General features: G+C 42.0%; 1 protein-coding gene across 1 annotated transcript in view; it reads right to left on the bottom strand.

Moving 5' to 3' along the window:
* GALNT12 (polypeptide N-acetylgalactosaminyltransferase 12) overlaps positions 1-17,251 on the bottom strand; it is a 47,586-nt gene extending 30,335 nt beyond the window's left edge. Inside the window, exons 1-4 of the mRNA XM_068671235.1 lie at positions 16,708-17,251; positions 4,456-4,625; positions 3,558-3,747; positions 642-827 (exon numbers count right to left, since the gene is read on the bottom strand). Of these exons, the coding sequence (XP_068527336.1) occupies positions 642-827; positions 3,558-3,747; positions 4,456-4,625; positions 16,708-17,084 (923 nt within the window). The 5' untranslated portion in view covers positions 17,085-17,251. The remainder of the gene's footprint in view (positions 1-641; positions 828-3,557; positions 3,748-4,455; positions 4,626-16,707) is intronic.
* Between the last annotated feature and the right edge of the window lie 3,108 nt (positions 17,252-20,359).

The raw sequence follows: 20,359 nt of genomic DNA, 5'->3' as shown, positions 1-20,359 counted from the left end.
CAGTAACACCTACAGATTGCAACTCTTGCAAACAGAATTAAAAGCCACTATGAAGACACTGACATGAACTCCTACGAGTCAGTCCCTCAGAAACTGTGGTGGGTAGACTACACCATTTCAACTCAAACGAGGCACTTGCAAACGGGTTCACCTTTGAGAACAGACCAAGGAGCCACCACTATTGCTACAGCACAGATGGTCTTCTGAATGATTTCTGCCCTCTTGTTGCTTCATATTTTTTTTTTCCACTTTTTCACTGTTGACCATGATACATTTTTTACAAATGGATCTCTTTGTTTTGCATAGAGGACATCCTGCATAATTAATTACAAAGTTACAACATTTCCTTGCGCTGATAAGTGTCTGTGGCAGTTTGTCTGAAGAAGTGACTATTTGTGCAATAAGGATTCCACCCAAAAGATTACACAGCAATTTCAGTTTTTAAAGCAATATTTTTTCCAGCAGCATGGTGCTTTTTCTGGAGCTATTCCAGAAAATAGGGAACCAAACAAAATATGTAATGTAACTATAAGTGGTAAGCACTCATTTATTACATATTTTGTCAGCACCTGACATTTTCAACTGAAGTCAAAAGCACTTACAACATTCACAATTTAAGAACGGGATGCATAAAAATTAACCTGATCACATCGATCTTGGACTTCCTTCGTTTCTGTTCTTTTTCAGGGATAGTATGCCAAGTGAAGACCAGCCTCCAGTCAAATCCACCAATCTGTGGCTCACCAGCATTTCCCAAGTACTCAAATGTATTCCAGTCAATAACATCAATAACAGGGCAGACGACAGCCGATTCTTCTTCCGCAATCCTAAGATGTTTTTAAAATAAGAGAAAGGTGACTTCTATTAGAAGCTTCTCTCAAAAACAGAGCCGTCAAGAAAAGAAAACAATGGTGAATACCAAACACAAAATTTTGCCCTGTTTCAACTAATGCTGCAATACAAGCGAAAAGCAGCTACAAGAATAATCACCAATTTTTTGTTGAGGATGCATCAAGAGGATGCACCAGGATGGACTCAGCTGCAGGCATCTGGCAAGCAGCATTCTTCCTGGACAGTGGAAGTGAGAGATATGCCAGCTGGCTTGAGATAACAGGTTCTGCATCTGGCTCAGCTGTCATATCTAGCATCATATTCTCAACAAAAACATCTATTTTGTTTTGTACAGGTAGCTGCTTCTGAAATATTAAGAGAGACGAGCATCTAAGTGAGATTCCTGGGTTTTCTCAGAGGCAAAACTGTGTCATCTTTCAGCATGGCCATAATCATTCTCCAGGGACAAATAAGGTGTCTAGGGTCTATGACCCTCAAAGTCACAGTTGTTCTTATAAATGTGATCATCTTCTAACGGTTACACTAAACACTACTACAGTAATTCAAAAAGATGCCATGAGCTTAAAACAACAAACCACATGTGATGTTTCCATGTGGGAATTAGGTTATAGAGGAGGCCTCAAGAAACCATACCACCACAGGAAGTTAAAAGGACAAACAAGATAGTCCTGCAGATAACATCACTATCAGCAAGTGTGATCCAAAGATAGTTAAGATCCTTATCAGTACTAAGAACACATCAGAGCTGAGGACATCCCTTGCAAGACTACTTCTGCAAGGAGATAAACTTCCTCCCATGTCTCAATGCCATGCAAGGTTTTCTGGATTCCTTTCCAAAAGTATTTGCCCTCACAAAAGACAGTGGGACCCTTTGCCTTAATTTCTTGAAAGGCCTGTCCTAATACTACAAGAGATCAACTTGAAGCATGCAAGTCGAAGCTAAGGCTTTTCTCCTAAATCACTCTATAGCAGTCTTTTCCATGCTAGTCTTAGACATCTCTGGTTAGTTCAATGAAAAAGTAGCTTGTTTGACTTCGGGACTTGTTTAGCCCTGCATCTTCTGATTTGCATGTTGTTCTGTTTTTCTTCTTTGGGAGAAGAAGAAAAAAAAAAAAAGAACATGCTCTCTGGCCATACAAGATCTGATGTATCTATCCTTCAAGGGGAGTTAGTTCCTCATGGGATTATGAGGCTTAAAACCCACAGGCTGAACAAGGGGCTTTGGCTCTGTTACACTCAACTCTCTGGAATTAGAGCACCTTGTGGTGGTTAAATACAGCAAAGAACAGAAGTGGCTCCAAAAAAGTATTGTCAGAGCAGAGAAAGACTGCCTTAAACATGAAACGGTCCCTTCTTGTTGCCACTGGGGAAACACAACACAGCTGTTTTCTTCTCTAAAATCCTACACTGAAGTTCTATTTGGCAGAGTGCACAAAAAGGCTTATACAATATTGCTGTCTCCCGCCTCACTTGCATAAAGGTTATGCACAAAGCAATGAGAAGGTTACAAACACAGAGAGAAAAAAATCCCAATCCAATGGAAAAAAACCTTTGCTCTTGAAGAGGAGTTTAAAAAAAATAAATATTTGGCACATGACTGCAGTTATCAGGTCAGTGAAAAAACATCACTTTTTCTGTAAATTAAGATTTAACCAGCTGGTACAATGCACAAGCAGTTTACGAATACAGCAGTGGCTGCACTGCAAAATGCTAACACTGTCACATTGCTTCCACACATTTGATCCAATGCCATACAAACAATCCCCTAGAGATGGATATCTGCATCTAGAGCAAAAAGGGCACCAATTCCAAGACACATACAGAGATAACTTTTTACAGAAGGCAATTTTTTACACATTGGAATTACCTGAACTCTTTCTCAAGACTGCCATCTAGTGGCTTGCTAAGAAAAGTGAAGTCTGCCCTCTCTTTCTTCACACTAAATCTTTTATTTTTAATCCTTTTTCTGTCTTCACATTATCTGCGCTGTTTATAGTTAACCCACAATTATCTGGAATATACCTGGCATGAAATTTAGAAAAAAAAGACACTTCTAAGAAGAAAATAGTTACTCCAGAAACAATCTCAAAGGTACAATGGGGCGTTTGTTCCTCTTAGATCTATCTCCAGTTTGCACAGCCCGTCTCTGACATCTGCAATACCTGATACAGGACCTTTACAGAATGCAAATCAAGCCACTGATCTTGCAGAAAGGATTTATTTATTTTCAAGGTGTTTTAAATTGAGATGTTTTTCTATATGCAGTATCTAGGAGGTCTGATTCAGGTACTCTTCTAATGATGTCAAATGAGGTATACTGTCCTGAAAAAGAGGATGTCTCAGGGTCCATATCTTTTGAGATGATCATCTTACTCACCCAGGTTGATAACCACATTACCTAAGGTAGTTTTCACAGCTGGGGGTGGCTTCTCCTCCTGAAAAGTTTTCACTTCTCTGAAGAAAAAGAGCAGCCTGGCTCTCAAGAAAAATAAATAAATAAATAGTCTACCTCCTCATCTTTCAGACTTCTATTTTCTATTCCTCTGCCAGAAGAAAAATACTTGCATTGCCTCGGGGACCAGACTGTGGTAACCTTTGGAAAAGGTCTATGAAGAGTGATTTTTCCCCTGCAGAGCGCAGGAATGTGCCAAACTGACTCTTTTCTTTCTGCCTCAGGACAAAGTCGGGACAGAGCATAACTCTACCTTTCCAGAAGTGGTTCCAGCCAGCCCTCATGGCACTCACAGTGGCAGTCCAGGAAGGTCAGGATGTCCCCTTTGGCTATAGAAGCCCCCAGCAGTCGGGCTCGAACCAGCCCTTCTCTCTTGTTTGCACGGATCAGACGCACCTTGCGTAAACCAGCTACGTAGTTTTCCAAACGCTCCTTTAAATGCTCTGTAACAACAGAAAGAAAAGAATCTTTATTTATTCATTTATGACATGCTACAGAATACCTTTTTTTCCAGGAGCATATAACTCACAGTAGTACTTTGATGATGCTTGGAGCTAGAGCTCTGATTCTGCTATCCTGTCTATGTAAGGAAAGGGTAAAGATGGACAAAAATCAGTTACTTTTAGGAAACAGAATGCTTCATATTTGCCTCTGCTATTCAATTCCAAATTGTTACGTGTATCTCAAATGTGAAGGTTTTATCATGTAGCAGTTTTGTTCTTAACACAATTCACGTGTGATAGAAAATGTCAGCATTGTCTTGTGTCCTATAATTCACATACGAACAGACAATCTCTTTACTTATTACTATAAATGACACCATCACAACCTCGGAGCACACAAAACATGCTCAAATTATCAAAGGTTAACCACACTGACCAGACTGCAGTTACACATATATGCACGCACTCACACTATAGCAAAGCAAACATGCTGCCCCACTCAAAACTAAATTTCATCCAGAACTTGAGATTTTCACTGCCATGCAAGAGACAAAATGTTTTCCAGTTAGATTCCCATGTTGTACAGTTTCATGGTGTGTTACCAAAGAGCAGATATTTTCCTCCCATGGACTGGCTGACAAAACAAAACAAAAAAACAAACAAACAAACAAACAAAAATCCAACATTATTTAGAATTATTCTTCCTACCTTTGTCACTGTAATCATCCACAAGGATAACTTCTTCTAACAGTATATCTGGAGATGTCTCAAGAACACTATGAACAGTTCGCAGAAGTGTTGACCAAGCCTCATTATAGAAAGCTATCACAACTGATGTTTTCGGCAGGCTATAGTAGTCGTACTTCTTCTCTTTGCATCTGTAAGCAAGGGGACTACATTTAGTCAAAGTGCAAAAGGATTTGTTAATTTTCAGAAAAATATTCTCAAATTAAGAGTCCATATGCTACTTACCAACTGTAAAAAGGACTATCTAAAGGATCTTAAAAGAACCGTGTGTATATGGAGTAGTCATGCAAACACTTTTAGAAAGCTGGTCTTCCAGAAGTCCTATTTCTACAGTAATATTATGATTAAAATTCTTCAGTGCCAGAAAAATCTAAACAGAAAAATAATAGGAGGCCTGGTGTATGTACAGTAGCTGCCTTTGCACAAAATTACTACAAGTATAGGAGCAAGCAATGGTTAAAATACACCTCACAGATTACAGAAAGAAAAAAAAAAAGGAGAAATAAAAAAAATGAAGTGGGGTAAAAAAAATATAAATTACTGTACGCTTGTATTTTGGAAAATAAAACAAGTGCTAGACAGTAAAAATATAACTGTGAAGAAACAGCAATATATAAAGAGAAAAAAAAAGCAGTAACAGAACTAAGAAGTATGTACACTACAGCATAATTCGGGAAGACCACAGAGCTGCCAAGATATAATAGTGAAATCCACAAAAACACATAATTTTAAAAATGCATGGTTTTGGCTCTATGGAGAGCCAGCAGGTTTGCAAACCTTTGAATTAAGCTCCAGAATGTATTTCCTATAAAAATATATATGAACTTCTCTAAACGAACATAAGGATGCCAAGAAACTTCCAGATGAGCCAAACGTATAAATTAAAGATTTCCCTCGTCTGAAAGAATTTTAAAATAATGTCAGTACTTATCACTGCTCTTCCCCATTTCTTCAAGCACTCTCTGTATTGGCAAGTTTGCTCCCCACCAAAATAAATGGTTTTGAGATTTGAGAGGCTTTCTGTGCTTCCTGCTCACTGCCTGGAAGACACCAGGGTTTGTTGGAAGCACAGGGATACGCTTCAGGTTCTTTAAATTGCTTAGGACCAGAAGGTACTGCAGCACGCAAGATACCTCTCCACCAAGACCAGAAATCCTCTAAAACCCACACAACTTAGGGCTGAATGGGTAAACCAAAGCAGAACCAGAAAAAAAAAAAAAAGGAAACAGAAGCAAATATGGCAGCAACATACAGCGGTCCCCCCTCAAAACACACAGACAACGACATGGAAACTGCTTACCTAAAGCACACTGAGACTACATTTACTGCTATGCAGTGCTGCTGTGCTAGCAATAAAGAGACTTCTTACAGTTTTGTTTAAAGACTAGGCAATATTTGGTAATATCTGTGGTATAACAAATGAAACAAAGTTTGTATCTAAGAAAACGCTTCTAAAATTAAAATTTTTAGAAGTGGAAAAGAAAATAAAAGTATGTAGAGTACTTCTGTAATAAATACCTGAAAATGAGGAAGCAATGAGGAGAAATGATACTTGGGCAGAGTAGGAAGAGAGACATGTGCTTCTCAAACATGACAGGAATGCTATGTAACACCATTCATTTTATATGATATGTATACACGTATCCACTCACACGTAGACACACACACACACACACACTTCCACAGTGAAGTACAAAAGTACTCATCCCTCCAGGCTGTAATCTTTGCTAAGACACTGCATACAAAGATCTACCTCACACCAGTGGCTGGTGACAGAAATAATTTACTTTGCCAAATGTTCATGTATTAACACATGAAAAAGGAGTAACATTTTAATTAACTTTTTTCTCTAAGAACACCACAGAAAACCAACCATATGAATCCAATTTTAGAAATACATATTTACTTTAGCCTATTGAAAAGCAATTATGTTCATTACTGCCAGGAAAAAATCTTGTTATATATCACAATCACTTCTAACAGGTAATTTCAGTTCATTTCTTGATGGAAACAGGATCGTTACCTACCCATTTTAGAAAACTTAAGGAAAGAGAAAATAAATAGGAGAAAACCTCCAGGAAAGCTTTCTCTGGAAAATGTCTCAAGAAGATTCATGGAATAATAAAGTTGCATTCCCTTATTTAAAAAGGGAAAGGAAATCCAAAAGGTTTAAAGAAGCTTATAAACCTAATTATAGATTAAAGACTTCAATGGATTTGCCTGAAAATTACATGCTGGAGACAGGAAACATAATTTGGCAGAGAATATGGCAGTCCCCAGACTGCTCCTGATTCATCGTGTGTTTCTGCCTCCTCCATCGAGCATTACCAAGGTTGTAGAGAAAAGCCTCTTACAGGACAGACCAGAGCCCATGTTTCTTAGGTTTATGAAGTCAAGGAAGAGGCTGAAATGGGAAGGAAAAAAAAAAAAAATCAACTTGTCAAGCACAGTAACCTATTATCGGTATGGCAAGGAGGAGAGCTGGCTCCCTTGGGCTGCTCTTTTCCTACTAGGTGGGAGCTGGCTGTCCCCTGCAGCCAGCTCCCACCTAGTAGGAAAAGCTCAGTCTCCCAACGTACCAAAACACCCAGAGCACTACCAAAAGCTCAGTTTCTTAGTGAATTGCATTTATTTGGGGGGGGGGGGAGAGGGGGGGAGCGGGGGGAACAATTAGCATGCATGTATCAACTAACAATTTGAAAACTATTAATAAAAAAATAAATAAATAAATAAAAGTCATTTAGCTTCTGTGCAAGTTTACGTGTTTACCTCAGAAGTTATTTCCAAGACACATATCCATTCCTAAATTACTGCTAAACTGCTGCCTGTCTCAAATACTGTCACTAAAATGCAGCATATTTTCCTTTATCTTTCTATATTGAAGGAAATTTCAAAGAGTTTTGCTCAGTCTTATAACATAATGCCATTGTAGAGATCACAAACCTAAAGCACTTAAACCCTTGAAAAATAACGATGCAAGAAAATCATGAAAAAGAATGTTTTTCTGAAATACCAATGTTTAGAAGTGTCATTGCTTAACAATTAAGGAGGATACATATTGACACTAAACATCAACACTTAAAGAAAAACAAGCTTTGAAAAAAACACTACAGATATGAAACCTGACTTCAAGGCTAGTGGTCTCTATTTCCCAGAGTCTACTTACAACAACCATCTTCACATCGCATCTTCTGCATCCACCCTTGCAAACTTCCAGATGCATTTCTATTCCCCATGTGTCACTCAAGTATCCAAGCCCCTACTTTCTAGGAGAATCACTTCACTCCTACTTTGGGTTACGGAGAACAACAAACGCGTATCAGTTACAGTATGTCATTAAAATGACAGGGAGGATATAAACCGGTGACAGTAGTCCAAAAATATGTTTGTGCAGATAGAGAATGTGTATTTATACTGCCTATATGTCAAGTTGCTTTCCGCTCCTAAGGCACAATTCAGTGCCACCCCCAGATACCCAACATTGTCCTCGCCTAGGCCAAGGGCCTACAGTCAGACAGCATTACCTGCACCTCACGGCAGCCATCTAAAAGTCAGGAGCCATCCTTGAGCTGGTTGTCTGGGCTCTGTGTGTCCATAAAGACAAAGCCAGACGGTGATATCCCTCACACTCCTGGAATACTTATCCAGGATGGACAAACAAGCCTCCGTAGGCCCCCACCACTCCTTTGGCAACAGAGGTTTAATGGTAGAGTAGATGTTTTGCTTTCCGTGGCTGAAGTTATGTGAGAGGAAGCTACCCATGGCCCCTACTACTGACTGATACACCACCTTGAACCTCAATATCATAACTACCAAGCAGTTCAAAGAAGCACCATGTGGGCATAAGGAAATGAGTTGCTTGTAAACGTGACATTTCTAAGCACAGAAAATAAACACAGCAGCTCTGCAATCTGAATTCCAACAAATTCCACCACTTGTTGCCTAATTCTATGACGGGGATTTGTTTTTATTTGTTTGTATTTGCACAGATAAGCACTATACAAAGCAAAGCTTTTGTTTACCAACTTATATTCTAATTCAACTTTAATTCTTGTGTTCAGCCACGAATCTTTAAATTCCTAGACAGGCAGCAGAGAGAGAGAATAACCCTGGTACGTGCCTTCCCTTCAGTGAGCACAAACTTAAAAACACATTCACTGTCTACCATCTTTTCTTGATCCTTCAATACAGCATCTACTCAAACATTTACCTTCATCAAATGAAAACGCATCATCATACAGCAGTCTTGTGGGGTTTTCATTTTATTTCTTTACACTGCCTTTGCAAATTCCATTCTAACTGAGGCTGCCAGGCTGACAAGCGTAATAATTTAACTCTGGAACCCACTATACTACAAAACGTTGTTAGCAAGCATTGCAATTAGGTTATCTATTAGAAACTAAGGAGACATCAGTCAGGAGATGCCTAAACAAAATTAAATGGGCTGTTTTGGGGAGTTTTTGTGTCAATTAGCGTAATCACTCAATTTATTTCATTTTAAAGAGCTGTTTCACTCAGAGATGTGTATCTATACGCCGGGAGAGAGAGCATGGACGTGTGTAGACTGGGCACACTGCCATGAGTTCATAAAGAATGGCTGCTGACATACTTCTCTGCAAGACTTCCACCACAGCTCTAACAGCAGCGTGGCAGGAGAAAATACATTTTTAATACCCGAATTTTATGTTCTACCTGCCCAGCTACTTGTATTTTAAGAACAAAAAATATGAAACTGAGTTTTCAGAGATCTGTTAAGGACACAATCTGCTCACAAATAATTTAGTATTTTGTAAAGATATACTTCTCTTTTAGAAGTAACAGCCTTTAACATTTTAATGAAAAAAGTCTGTAGTGAAAATCAATAGATTGCTAAGAATAGCTGGAACCTACCACAATACAACTGTTCAAGACTGCTGCGATTATTTTTTTTTAATTTTCAATATAAACATCCAAAACCATATGCAAGCTCAAGATTCTCATGAAGTTCAAAAGAGTACGTGCCATACGTGCCATTGCCATATCTGATTTAACATGATTTATGAAACCGTGGTACGTGACATGCCACATATGCATCGTCACAGTGTCACCCAGCCAGCAGAGCTAGACATTTCTTTGGGCTGGGTTTGACCCAGTAGGTCAGGGACCAGGCTTGTGAGGGCAGGCAGTGGCACACCAGTTTAACACACAAGTGCCTTTTCTCTTCCTAATTTGAACCCATCTGAATCCAATTTCACCTTCTCCACCCTGTAAACCACAGAGGTACCAATGTGAGGGACTGCCAAGAGAAAACACCTCCTTGTCCCACTCTCCCAAAGATGTGCCTTCCCTCAGCCTTCCCTTTGGCCAGCTGTGTGCATCCCAAGCTCAGAAGCATGACACAGTTTTCAGCCTTGCTTTCTGAGCCAACCTGCAGTTACCAAAGCTGTACCACCTGCTCCAGGATGAATTTGTGTTTGAAAAGGCCTTCCTCACTCCTCACTGTGAGAAAACAATCTATGCACAACGCCCAGTGTTTGAGTCAAAAGCCACACAGCCCTATTGCATCAAAACCCAAACCAAGGTATATAAGTGCAACATTCTCAATGCAGTTAAAGGATATGATAAATAAAGTTATCTCCTCCAAACACCACCCAACTTTTCATTCTTATATATTTTCTCAGCTGAGAGTACCTTGAAATAAGCATCAATTCTGCTTAAAAATTAAAAGCCTTAACGCCTTATCTGAGCAAGGAATGCAAAGACTGCGCCTGATTTTGCACACCTCCATGCTGCATGGTGCTCAGATATTGCAGAAAAAGGCGTTGAAGTTTACAGAAGGTGTGCCTTGCTCTGCTTAGCAAATCAGATTAGTGGCAAGCTTCTGATTAACTGCCAGGATGGCCAAGTTATCAGGGCCAAGGCGTCAGCAGGGCAAGTTGGAGAGATACCGGCTGTACCTTTTGCCACTCACTCCCCTCTGCCTCAGCAGGAAGCCACAGTCCGGATCCATGCTATTAAACATGCATCTGGGGGAATAAATCATGATAGAAAGACTCCCTCCCCAAGGCAGAACTGTCTACGAGACTGTAATGTGATCAAGTCTTTGAAAAGTGAGGCTAGCTAGATTATGGAGCAGTTTTCCAAATTATTTTAAAGTCTTATTTCACTGGTGGCAATAAGGTCTTGAAAAGGTAAGACTTCCAAACACCGATTTGGGACTTCAGGTCATAAAGGGCTGCTATAAAAACACCATAAGATGCAAGGAAGAAAGCTAGAAAGTCTTCTGATATAGAAGTAAATATTAGTGAAGAATTTTGAAGAAAAATACAAACCTCTTTAAAGCAGATTTAAAATGTATTAAGAAAAAAAAATAAATCTATAAATCCATATCCTAATATTCACTTTTTTTTTTTTTTAAATCTATAGATCCTCCTAATTCTGTAATGTTATAAAAAGACTATAGGTGTTCCTACCTAGCCCAGCTTCTGGAAAGCATTTCTGCACATGTCCATTGGGAAACAATGTTTGTTTGTTTTTAAGTTATTTTGCAGATTTAAAGCAGTGTTGCCATTTGCTCAAATGGCTACCCACATTTGCAGTCTTCTTTCAAATCAGTGGGGCACTTAACATTTTGTACCAAGCTATATGCTTTCCTACACCTACATTCAAAAATTTACTTTCAAGTGAGTAATTTGACTCAGGACAAGAAAAAAAATTTGTAAAGTAATAAGGTAACTGAAAGTTATTGCAACCATCAGTAATGGCAGGGTGCAGATGCACCTGGTCCTTAGAGACACCTGTGTATAGTGAAAGCACTGTTCGGGGAAAAAAAAAAAAAAAAAAAAGCACTTTGTGCTTTACTGTCACTGATCTGGGAACTATGTCACATTAAAATGAAACCAACTGAAACCAAACAGTCATCTAGAGGTCAGGGGAAGCTGAGGATCTCTTCAAAAAAACATAAAGAAAAGTGACCACAAAACAACACTGTGAGCTCTACTTGAAGATGCTGGAGGGTGAACATTGAACAGGAGTATAGTGACAAAGACAAGCAACACATTTTTTATGGAAGCTAGAAAGCAGCATCTCAAAAATAGTAAGATATCCCAAAGTACCAAAGCGCATGTGGAAGCACTGTTGTATTTGTACTGCTACAAAGTGCAAGCCTGCTTATTTAAAAAAAGAAAATAATGCTGCAGATGTATTACTCCTCTACTTAACTGCAGGAGGAAGGAATGAGGATGCCCGGTTACACTCCCTTTTGTGGGTCTAAAGCCTATTTACACAAGTGAACAACCCTGCAAACTAATAAAGTAATGACTACAAGGTATCATGATTAATGTAGTTGCTCATAACCAATCATCCCTTCCAGAAAAGCTCAGAAAAACAAAAACAAGCGAACTAAAAACCTAAACCACAGTGTTGTGAAGATACTGAAAGTGTATACAACTGCAAGTGTTTTACGCAAAACGTTTGCTCTTGAGGAGGGAAGTGTGGTCTGGTTTGGACTCTGCTCAGCTGTAAAGCACGGGCATAGCCAATAAACCCACAGTCAAGTTCAAACTTCTGCAGATAAGCACAGCACTTGTGATGAAAGTGGACTCCTTGGCAGAAGTCGCTACTGTTTTTTACCTGCTATCTGAAAAAGAAATGAGGAGCTCACGGTGAAGCCATGGTGCTGGAGAGGAAACCCCCGGCTGCAGCGCCATTTCCTGCAGCACGGCAGCAGGTGAAACTCCCGGCAGGAGCCACCCGCCCATCGAAATGAGGTGCTGTCATTCTTAGTGTGGAGCAAAACCAGTCTCGAAGGTTGCTCAGGGAATTTGCTAGTGAGATAATGCCAGATGAGCAGACTACGTAGTTTGGTATTTCTAATCCAGCAAACAAAACACAACACAGGACCAAGAGGAGTGGTAAGTGACTCGCACTCAAATCCGGGAATAGGTGGAAAAAGCAGTTTTGAAAGTCAGGAAAATCTTAGCAGAAGTCTGCTGCTCTGAACTCAAGGACAACACCCCCCAAAAGAAATAATACTGCAGGCATAAATAATGATGGCGATAGAGGAACTAAGCTCTGTGTGTATTTAAGCACATATACATTTAAAGACATATCTACATATATTTAAACAAGCCCTCTCTCCAAACCACAGAAAATTATCTAGAATTAAAAAACGAACCTCTAAGACTTTCTACAGCTGTTAATGATTAAGCAGACCAGATTCAGTGTTTGGAGGGGGGGTTCTGTGGTGACCCGACATCACTTGCCAGGTAAGAGAAAACAGAAAAGACTTGCAACTCCGTTTGCTTGCCAGCATGAGTGAAATGAGGCCCAAAGGGCTGATTCAGGCTTTCACCATGAAAAAGACAGCATGAAATGCCGAGTATGTGAAAAATACTGAGTCAGCACGAAAGCACCTCTCCCTGCCTTGCTCCTCCTATAACTAGAGAGAGACAAAAGGAGGCTGGTGTGATGTTACGGAAACCATCCCTGAATAAATGGGCAACGCACACCTATTGTGAAGAATATACCTTCCCTCCACACACACCCCCAAAAAAGAGGTAGAACCCCTAAAATCAGGAAAAACACTTGGGCACAGTCCTTAGCTGAAAAGACCCCAAGCAGAAAGACTGGAGATGTCTTTCTCACACATGGTACAAGACTGTCCAAGAGACTCCGGGGCTGTGCAGTCCCGCAGACCTTATGACCAGCTCGTCAGGAGAGGATGGGGCTGTGCTGCTGGGGAGGGGATGCTGAGCAGCACCAACACCCAAAATGCACGTACCTGAGCCTCTCATGCAGCACTTGCAGGGCATCAACCCCAGCAGGGCCCTCAGAAAGTCAGTGGTTGACAGTACGCTTGCTTGTTTTTGCTCACACGTGTATAAATGGAAGAAACGAAGGACAGATTTTGGGAAGAAAATCTGGTACTTCTAGATGATGTGACGATTGGGAAAAAAATTCACAGTGGCCCTGAAAGAGGTACCTGGAGAGGCTGCTGGGTACCCATCCTTCAAGACTTTCTGAATTTGATCAGTCAAGGAAAGCCTGCAGCAATTACACTGAAGTTGCCCTGCTTTGAGTATGCTGGACCAGAAACCCCCGAGATTTAATCCAACCTCACTTACTTTGTGATCCTGTGACATATCTCACTCCCAGCCTTTCACAAACTGTATCATTTGGAAATTTCCTGGTAAAACATTCATTCTTATCCATATTTTATACAGAGTATTTTTATGGTTTGATTTTTTATGTATATAATACATATATGCACAGAGTTCTAGCCACCAATAAGACCAAAAAGTTTCTGTGTGAGGAAACATAGTATTATCAGAGGCTGACTTCAAGTTAAGACAGTTAAAGGAAGCAGCAACCGTCTAAAGGAAACTATAGAAGTTGTCAAATACTCTAGATCTGTAAATCTAGAGAAACACGACCAGTTCTCAGAATAACACGTTACGGTGGTCAGTGAGAACAACAAGGAACAAAGATCTTCTGCACATTTACATCTCCAAGAATATTAGTAGGAAAAATATATAATGTTGATCAAACTTTGTAATACAGTGCATAACATCTGTACAGAATTTGTAGTAAAACACTACATTATTTTGGGGGCTAAACTCAGACTGTCATCCTTCTCTTCCTGGACTTCCTTATACTTTACAGCAAACAGATTCTTGGAGCAAGGAGGTGGCTCAATTTGTTTCACCCACTTCATGCACCAACCTAGCACTTCAGTGGCTCAGCAAGAGGCACCCCTCAGTAGCTTGTCTTCCAGGCTGAAAGGCTGCACATTAGTCATTTCATTACAGGAGCCTTCCCATAAGCTGAACAGCACTGGATCCTGCAAGATTTCTGTGAACTTTACCAGCAACCTTCCTTCACTACAAAAAAAAAAGTAAGCGACTGCTTCCCAGCTTTTATCCAGTTATGTATAATCAAGGAATTTCCACCTTATTTCACACCTGTTTAAGGAACTCATCAAAAGGCTCAGAAAATGCCAACACACTGTGCCTTCTTATCCACATAATTCTATTGTTTTTCGAAGAACTCCAATAGGTTTGAGACATGTCATGCCTGACAAAAGCCAGGCCAACTCCTTCTCAGTAGGCCACACCTATCTACGTGCAACTAATTCTATTCCTTACCGCAGTTTCTAAACAACAAGCTTGGAAGAGGTCCAAGCTCTACCAGTACACAGCTCTCTTCCTGTCCTCCAGAGCACCACTAAAAAAGTGGTGTATCTGTCACTTTCCCGTCATTATGTACCAGAATAGTGTCATTGATCACATCTAAAAATGTACCTTTTGCATCATTTTTAGGAACAGATGAAGTCTACCATTACTTCGTATTTCCTGCCATCAGCCTCTTCCAACGCCCCAATGTGCATTAAAGATCATGAAATGCTGAACTGAACTGGCTGGTCAAGCATTACCAACCTGAAAATAAAAAAGTAAACCAGATATTTCCTAGACTTGACATATCCATATAGCCTCTAATGGTACACTGAAGTATAATGATTTTTTGGTTGGTACAGGCTTGTTGATACCTTTTTTAGTACCTTTTTTTTTTTTTTTTTTTTTGACTTAGATCTCTTACACAGTCTTCCCTCTTAAGAAAGGGGAAACATTATTGCAAAATTGTCTTTGGGGAATTTTTTTTTTTTACATTTGCTGTGTGAGTTGGATACACGTTCTGTGACATTTCTGCCATAATTTATTTAACTGTGCAGAAAGGCATGAAGAACTTCCCTGTACCAGCAGATACTAAAGCAGTGCAATACAGCCCTATCTTCAGATGACAATTATCTCCAAGATTACGTCACTGATGCTTTGCAATCCTTTAGTTTGGATAGATTTTGTCATTTCAACATTGAAGTATTAAAACCAAAAAGGATGCGTTATTGTAGCACGATTTATCTGTCTACTTACACTGCTTTTACTTCAGGAATCTCCCCCCTTTATTTACAATGTCCCCTGCTCAACAACTGTGATCTTCCATTTCCTCCAACATCCTGTCTGAGAGAAATGGCAGGAGTCCAAAGCAATTTGTTACAATGATTTAAATTTTTCCTGTAGGAAGGCAACTAAAGTGGTCCTTTCCAGCTTATAATCATAAGACTGCTTCTAAAGGGAGGGTAAAAACCTAACTAAGAAAAACAAGCCTACCACCAGGCTTACGTTTATGATAAAAATGCCTTGCATTCGCACTGTGATTTTTTAAGAGCTACCATAAGATTCGTGTCTTAGACTGAGCACTTGTAGCTAGAATCGGGTGAGCTACCAGCCAGCACACGCTGACATGAAGAGAAGGTACGGTGGAGGCAAAGCCCTGCTCCTTCCACAGCTCCTTGCAACCACACAAGCCTGCTGCAATGAAATAAACTGGAAGAAGCCAAGGGGAAAGGACTTGGAGGGGCTGGTAGCAACCATGGCTTTGCCTTCTTCGGCTGAAGGCACATACAACTGGTCAATGTATAGTTTAAGACCATTCTTCTCCCCAGCTGAGTGCCCACTGATGGTGCACCACCAAACCAAAGAACAGAGGACTTCTAAATCACTGAGCAGAGTATTTGCATCGGGCCAGAACCGACCACATAGCCCAACTTGCTGTGCAGCACCAGCTTCACGACCACACCAAAGCGTTGTCTGCCAACTAGGACCATTGAATAGTATCTAACTCTTATTTTTAAAGCGCTGATACCATTATCTCTGGTGAATTGTCCCAACAACTGACCATTGAGGAACATGGAAAGTACCGGTTCAGAAGAGCATTATGCATCTCGGGGCATTTCTACAGGACACAGCAGCACATGAATCCTGCTAAGTCTGCATCTGAGCCTGCTTGGTGATCAAACAGCCAGCTCCATCCTGCACGGCATCAGCGCCTGGAGTGCTGTGCAAGGCATAATTCTGGGAAGTACGATGTTTGCAGGGCTGGGAGGGGTTGGGAAAAAGCGTGCTGGCTGCGGTGACCTGCCCAGGGGACAGCAGCAGGAGAAGCACTGAGCTCCGGGGCTGGCACCGGGCTGCTGGGGCTAGCGGGGGGACTTGGCTTCTCCGAGTCACACACGCACCTGCACCGGGCGCCTTTTTACGCCGAGCAGAAGGAAAAGCATCGACGGCTTCAAGCCCACGAGTGAAAGCTGCGGTTTTACAGCAGTTTAGCGGGGAGGGAAGAGCCACGAGGTGCGAGGGGCGGCGGAGAGGCTCCGCCGCTGCCCCCCCGGGTACTCACAGCGGGTGCCAGCGCTCGGGCAGGCGGCGGTGCAGCGAGATGCGGTCGCTCAGGTAGATGTTGATCTGGTGCCGCCGGATGCTCTCCTCCTGCCGCTTCTTCTCGGCCGGGCTCAGCTCCAGCCGCACCGCCCGGCCCAGCTCGCCCAGCGCCCCCGGCTCCGGCCGGGGCTTGGCGTACACGGGCTTCCGCAGCGAGGCTTCGTCGGCGGGCGGCGGCGGGGGCGAGGGGTCGCCGCGGCGGGGCTGGGGGGGAGCACGGCGCCAGGCGAGGAAGCCCAGGGCGGCCAGCAGCCCCAGCGCCAGCAGCGCGCCCCCGCCGCGGGACCCCCGGCCCCGCTTGCCCCGGCACACGCCGCGGCCGAGGCGGCCGGCCATGCCGAGCGGGCTTGCGGCGGGAGGAGCCGCCTCTCCCGGACACGGAGGCGGACACGGGCACGCCTCGCCCCGGGGGAGCTCGGCAATAACTTCTCGCCAACCTGCACCGGCCACGCAGCGCAGCCGGCGCCTGTTTCCCCCCCCCTCCCCTCTCGGCTTCGCCAGGAAACCCGCCCGGCTCCTCTGCCGCGGCTCCTCCCTCCTGCCCGCCCCGCCGCCGGCACAGCCCGCGGGGCACGGCTCGGATCAGCCCAGCCCGGCCCGGCACCGAGACCCGCACCCGGAGCCCCCGCTGGCTCCAGGGGCTGTGAGGGGTAGGGAGGGAGCGGTGGGGATAGGCCCCGTGCTGCTTGGTCGAGGCGCCACGGGTGTAGGGTGAACCTTGCTGAGGTGTGTGGTCACCCCAAAGCTGTGTGGTGGACACGTGTAGGTGCCCCCGCTGAGGGAAAGTTAGACTGGCACAGGGCTACCATGGGCACAGCGAGCAGCTTTACCTCATGGGGATCACCAGGTTGGCCCCAAGGCTTCCAGGAGGGTGACTAGAGGGTGACATTTCGTGCCTAGAGGGACTAGGGAGAGCTTTGGGGTGGAGGGAAAGAAGCCTGTTGGAAACCAGGCTTCGTCAGCTCCGCTGCCTCCAGAGCAGCACGTGATTTGACAAAAATGAACGGAAAATGGGCCAAGAAGCTGTGGGAGTTAACGACAAGCTCTTCTTTTCACTGGAGAAAGCGGTGCTCTGTGTTGAAAAACAAAGTCTTCCAACGTGACCTCATAGATAGAAATCCGGAAGACAAGTGAAGTCCCGAACTCGCTATCCAGATAGCGGGCAGCCCATCCCGTGAGGTGACAGACCTATGGAAAAAAGCAACCACGGCACTTAATCCGAACTTTACATTTATTTAATACTCAACATCCATTCGGCTTTTTCATTTTACCCCTTAATGGCATGTAGCCCTCTTTGTTTAAACTTAAGCTCCTGAGGCCATGCGATCACATGAAAATTTGTGGTTTTGCTGTTGAAAACAAATAAGGCGTACAGTTTATTTGATGCAGTTTATCTCTCAAGAGCAGCAGGCAGATGAAACTCTGTTTTTGAGGTGTTATTTGCACTGTGCCTTTCACAAAGAGGTGTTTGTCCTCTGCTTTTGGAGGCCTATCAAGCTCAACCCAGCCGAGGACTCTGGCCATGCCCAGAGGGATGCAGCAGTGTTAGGTGTCCTCACCAGCACTGCTGAGGAGTGAACGAAAACACTGCTGACACTAAGCAAAGGGAAAAGCCTGGTCACTACCAGACAGGGTCATAGCATGCGGTTATGAGCTATTTCTGATTTTTGAGGCTAACAAATAGTACATGGAACAACAAATGCAGAGGCAGCCAACTACTCTGGAGGCCTTGCTCTGGACAGAAGGTTGCTGAATAATGACAAGTCACCCTGATGCTGGAAAAAAATAATAAATAAATCAAGGAGTTTAGGTGGATTTGAAGATGAGTGTGTGTGCGTATAGATATAATTTAATAATTTCTTATCCAGCAATACAGTTGTCTATTATAGACAACTATATATACATAAAATCTAGTTTCAAATTATATTTACATGTTGCAATAATACTTAAGCTTAATAGTAACAATGTATGTGTATGTAAAGATGCTTTGCAGCCAACTTTTAAATACCAACATGCTGGACATCAGAATGTACGTTGTATGTAAAGGAAGCTGTGTCTAGCTAGAAAGTTGGGTGGCACTAGTAACTGCATGTCCCGTGATTGATTGCAGTGCCTTGTTGCTTGTCAGCCTTCCTGAATAAAGGAAGCCCAACTGGCATCCTTGGTATTGAGTTTATAGCAAGGGTTCCATAGTTTCTGGATGGCGGAGGGGCAAACTCTAAAGATGCAGGTGACATTTCTGGTGCATGCTGTGGGCATAGGTTTGGTTGTTTGGAACAAATAGTCTTGGTTTCTCCCTTTGTAGGAGACTGTAAATTACTTAGAAGATGGTAACACATATTACGCGTGAGGAACCAAACAAGGCTTTATTGGAATGAATCGAAGGAAGCGTTCTTCCCAAAAGGAATTATTGGGGGAAATTCAGAACACGTAAAGAGCAAAATTCAGGGCTGAGATTTTACTAAGGACAGCGGGAAAGAAAACAGGAGTATTCTGCTGCAGGGGTTAATTTTGCATTTTAGAACAATACAGAGGGTGCACAAGAATATGATTACATCACTAAAACAAGTTTGGGGTGAAAAAATGGGAAACCGAAGATGTGAAAATACTGCAAGAGGCATCCTGTAAGCAGGATGCAGTCAGACAAGATTGTTGAAGAAGATAACCAGAATAGGAAGAAGGACTTGAAACAAAGGTAGGAGGAGAGCATCAGCTTTCTTTCGTGGAGTCATAGAATCATTTAGGTTGGAAAAGACCTCTAAAATCATCAAGTCCAACCATTAACCTAATCCTAGTGTTAACCTAACTGTTAACCTACCTTTCACAGCAGTAGAAAAGGTGACAGCAGGTAGGACACTATCAGAAGTGTGCCCTGCCTTGTGGTCGGCTCTCAGTAGTAATAACACCATTAAGCCAAGTAGCTGGGAAGGTTTTCCATGATCATCATTGCAGTGAGGTTTGGAAGTAATGCTAATAAAAAGCAGTTCCCTGAGGGATGATGTCCAAGCACATAAATCTGAGGAAACTCAGCAAGAGAAAGTACAATGACAGTGCTAGTGCAAAAAAAATGATTGAAAATAAATCAGTTGCATTCAGAAATAAATCTGGATGAGATACAAAAAAAAAAAAAAAGTGAAGTCAAAGACACTTTTTCGTAGCCTTTTTTAGAGTTTGTACAGTTTAATTAAAATGGGGAGACTGAAATTTCTGAGCTAAAATACCCAAGGTGTAAAGACTTAGGGAAAACCTCTGCTCCGAGTGTAAAAATAAGCCCCAGAAAAAAACAAACAAACAAACAAAAAAAACAAAACAAAACAAAACAAAAAAAAAACAGAGCATTAATAAGGTAAATGAGTTTCCTACTATCCACAAAGCTTGTAACAGCATTTTAATGGAAAAGTTACTTTTCAGAAATTCTATTGACTTTTTCAGATTTAATAACAAAACAATTGGTTTTGAGATTTTTTTTTTCAAGATTTGTAAGAATAGTGAGATGTAAATTCAGTTACTTTCAGTAACTTTCAGTTACAGGGTTTTCAGTTATAAGTAAGTAGAGTAACCATACAAGTAATATAAAATCTATAATTGCTTATCAGGAAGATCTAATATAC

The sequence above is a fragment of the Anas acuta genome, chromosome 2 (assembly GCF_963932015.1).
Source record: "Anas acuta chromosome 2, bAnaAcu1.1, whole genome shotgun sequence".
Taxonomy (NCBI): Eukaryota; Metazoa; Chordata; class Aves; order Anseriformes; family Anatidae; genus Anas; species Anas acuta.
This window is presented reverse-complemented; position numbering and strand designations above follow the sequence as displayed.